The sequence below is a fragment of the Corapipo altera genome, unplaced genomic scaffold (genome assembly GCF_003945725.1).
Source record: "Corapipo altera isolate COAL_440 unplaced genomic scaffold, ASM394572v1 131, whole genome shotgun sequence".
NCBI lineage: Eukaryota > Metazoa > Chordata > Aves > Passeriformes > Pipridae > Corapipo > Corapipo altera.
In genome coordinates this window covers 18162-20983 of record NW_020885111.1, presented here as the reverse complement: position 1 = coordinate 20983, position 2822 = coordinate 18162, and the positions used below count along the sequence as shown (strand labels likewise).

General features: G+C 64.6%; 2 protein-coding genes across 2 annotated transcripts in view; one reads left to right on the top strand and one right to left on the bottom strand.

Annotated features, from left to right (window-relative positions):
- Window positions 1–1293, top strand: part of SV2A (synaptic vesicle glycoprotein 2A) — a 10525-nt gene extending 9232 nt beyond the window's left edge. The window contains exon 13 of the mRNA XM_027669854.1: window positions 389–1293. Within this exon, the coding sequence (XP_027525655.1) occupies window positions 389–572 (184 nt within the window). The 3' untranslated portion in view covers window positions 573–1293. The remainder of the gene's footprint in view (window positions 1–388) is intronic.
- An 809-nt stretch (window positions 1294–2102) lies between these two features.
- Window positions 2103–2822, bottom strand: part of BOLA1 (bolA family member 1) — a 5913-nt gene continuing 5193 nt past the window's right edge. The window contains exons 2-3 of the mRNA XM_027669848.1: window positions 2458–2817; window positions 2103–2398 (exon numbers count right to left, since the gene is read on the bottom strand). Coding sequence (XP_027525649.1) covers window positions 2515–2817 — 303 coding nt within the window. The 3' untranslated portion in view covers window positions 2103–2398; window positions 2458–2514. The remainder of the gene's footprint in view (window positions 2399–2457; window positions 2818–2822) is intronic.

Genomic DNA, 2822 nt, shown 5'->3' with positions numbered 1-2822 from the left:
CAAGGAGTGAGGGTTTGGGTGCAAGGAGTGAGGGTTTGGGTGCAAGGGTGCAGTTCCGGGACACTGGGTGCGAGTTTTGGGGCACTGGGTGCCAACCTCAGGGGTGCCGGGTCCCAGTTGAGGGTACCAGGTGCCAGTTTCGGGGAACTGGGTGCCAGTTTCAGGACACTGAGTGCGAGTTTTAGGGCACTGGGTGCCGATCTCGGGGTGCTGAGTCCCAGTTTGGAGTGCCAGGTGCTGGTTTCAGGACACTGGGTGCCAACCTCGGGGGTGCCGAGTCCCCGATCCGGGACACTGGGTGCTCATCTCGGGGCGCTGGGTGCCTGTTTTGGGGTTCCCCCCACTCACACGAACCCCCCCCTCCCTCCATTCCCTCATACCCCCCCAGGACGACGGCGTTCGGGTTCCTGAACGCGCTGTGCAAGCTGGCGGCCGTGCTGGGCATCAGCATCTTCACCTCCTTCGTGGGCATCACCAAGGCCGTGCCCATCCTCCTGGCCTCGGCCGCGCTGGCCCTCGGCAGCTCCCTGGCCCTCAAACTGCCCGAGACGCGGGGGCAGGTCCTGCAGTGATGGGGGAGGCTGGGGGAGAGGGAAACACCCCCCTTGCCCCCTCCTCCTCCTCCTCTTCCTCCTCCTCCCCGGGGTATCCCCCCCCCCTCCCAAATCCAGCCTCTCCCCCCGCCCCGTGCCCCCGGGATTAGTCGCGTTAGACACTGTGAAACGTCTTCTTGGAGCATTTTGGGAACTTTTTCATTTGCACTTGGCCCCTTCCCCCTCCCTCAGATCCTTCTGACACCCCCAAAGCTCCCCCCCTGAGACCCCCCCAAACCTGCTCCCGACCGCCCAACCTCCCCCACCACGACCCCCAAAATCCCTCTGAGCCCTCCCATTTCTTTTCTCGGTGTCACCCCCCCTCCGTGAGTCGCTGCTCGTTCCTGGGGGGGCTGTGGGGTTTGGGGGGGCCCCAGCCTTGGGGAGGGGGGGACACACAGGCCCTGTGCACCCCCTGAATCCCTGCTGAGCCGAGGAGGAGGAGGATGAAGGCTCTGAGTTTCCCCATCCCCAGGGAGAGCACCCAGCAAGGTCCCCACAAGGATTTTGGGGGGGGGGGGGTTCCCCTGGGAGAGGGGAGGTGGGTGGCCTTTTGAGGTGCAAGAGGCCTTGGGGTGCCCTGGCAATGCCTCGGGGGGTGAGGGGGCACAGGATATTAAGGTGCAGGTCCCTTTGGGGGGGGGTGCAGCAATTTGGGGTGCAGACCCCCCTCCCCCGGGGGTGCCCAATATTTTTAGGGTTAAAGCACACACCCTCCCCCCCCCCTCCTCCGGGGGTGCCCCCGCTTTGGGGTGCCCAACTTTTGGGATGCAAAGCACATTCCCCCCCTGGCCACAACCCCTAGTCCTTGGTGTCATTTTGGGATCCAGTGGGGGGACCCCCAAAACTGCCAGTTAGTGATTTTTTAACTGATTTTTAAAGGATTTTTCCCTCTTGTGGGGGGAGGTGTGGGTGAGGGGAGATCCTTGCACCCCCTTTTCCCTCCTCCCAGCCCTGTTTCCCTTCCTGCACCCCCATATCTCCCTGCACCCTCTTTTAACCCCCCCTTCCCCCCCTTTCCCCCCCCCCTCCCCCCCTTTCCCCCCCCCCCCCCCCCCCCCCCCCCCCCCAAACCCCCCAGGGGTTTGCAAAGCACAAACACCCCCCCCCCAAAAAAAAATCGGGGTTCAGGGTGGGTTCCCAGTGCTGTGCCCCCCTCCTATAAGAAATCGGGGTTCAGGGGGTCCCCAATGCTGTGCCTCCCCCCCCAGATCAACTCCCTAGGGTTGGTCAGAGCCCCCCCCACCCCCCCCTCCCCGGGCCGCCCCCCCCCTGTTCTGAGCAGCCCCCCCTGTGTGCTTTGTCCCCCCCTCGGTGTAGCTGGTCCTTGGGGCCCCCCCGGGCCCCCCCCCCGTAGCTCTGTCGTGCCGTGCTGTAGTTTCAGGTGTTTGTAAATTAATTAAAATGGAAAAAAACCCAAACAACCAACCAAACCCACCCCAAAAAAAAAAAAAAAGCACAAAATGACCTCAAAAATGCTCCCCCAAAAGGATTTGCTGGACTCTGAGCTGCCCTCACGCCCCTTCCTTCAAAAGAACACATTTATTTGGTTTTGGGGCGGCGGGAGGGTGAATTCACTTGGAAATTAAATTAAATGGGGAGGGACCCCCCTAAACACCCCCCCCGACAAGAGTGGGAGTGAGGAGAGGGGGAGGGAGTGGGGGGGGTCCTGTGGGGGGACAGGGGGTGATGTGGGGGGAGTTGAGTGTGATATGAGGGGGCTGGGGACGATGTGGGGGGGAGTGGGGGATCAGCCCCATATTTCTGCCCCCCCTCCTGCTGCACTGACACCAGGGTGGGGGTCCCACGCTGACACCAGGGTGGGGGTCCTGGGGGTCCCACGCTGACACCAGGGTGGGGGTCCTGGGGGTCCCACACTGACACCAGGGTGGGTTCTGGCCGCTCCTCCCCCGCTTTGCTGTCACTGCTGCCCCGCCGCCGCCTCCTCCTCCTCCTCCTTCTTCTTCTTCTCCTTGTCCCGCTTGGAGCCCCCCAGGCAGGGGGGCGCCGGGGGGGCCTGGGGGTCGCTCTGCCACTGCTCGGGGGTGCGGGCGACGATCTGCAGGGCGTGCAGGGGCCCGGCCAGCTCGTCCCGCAGCGCCTCGTGCACCAGGCGGTGCCGCTGGAGCGGGGGGAGCCCCGCGAAGCGCCCGCTCACCACCAGCACCCCGAAATGCGTCTCGGCGCCGGGGGGGCCCCCGTGGCGGGGGGAGTCGTCCCGCACCTCCA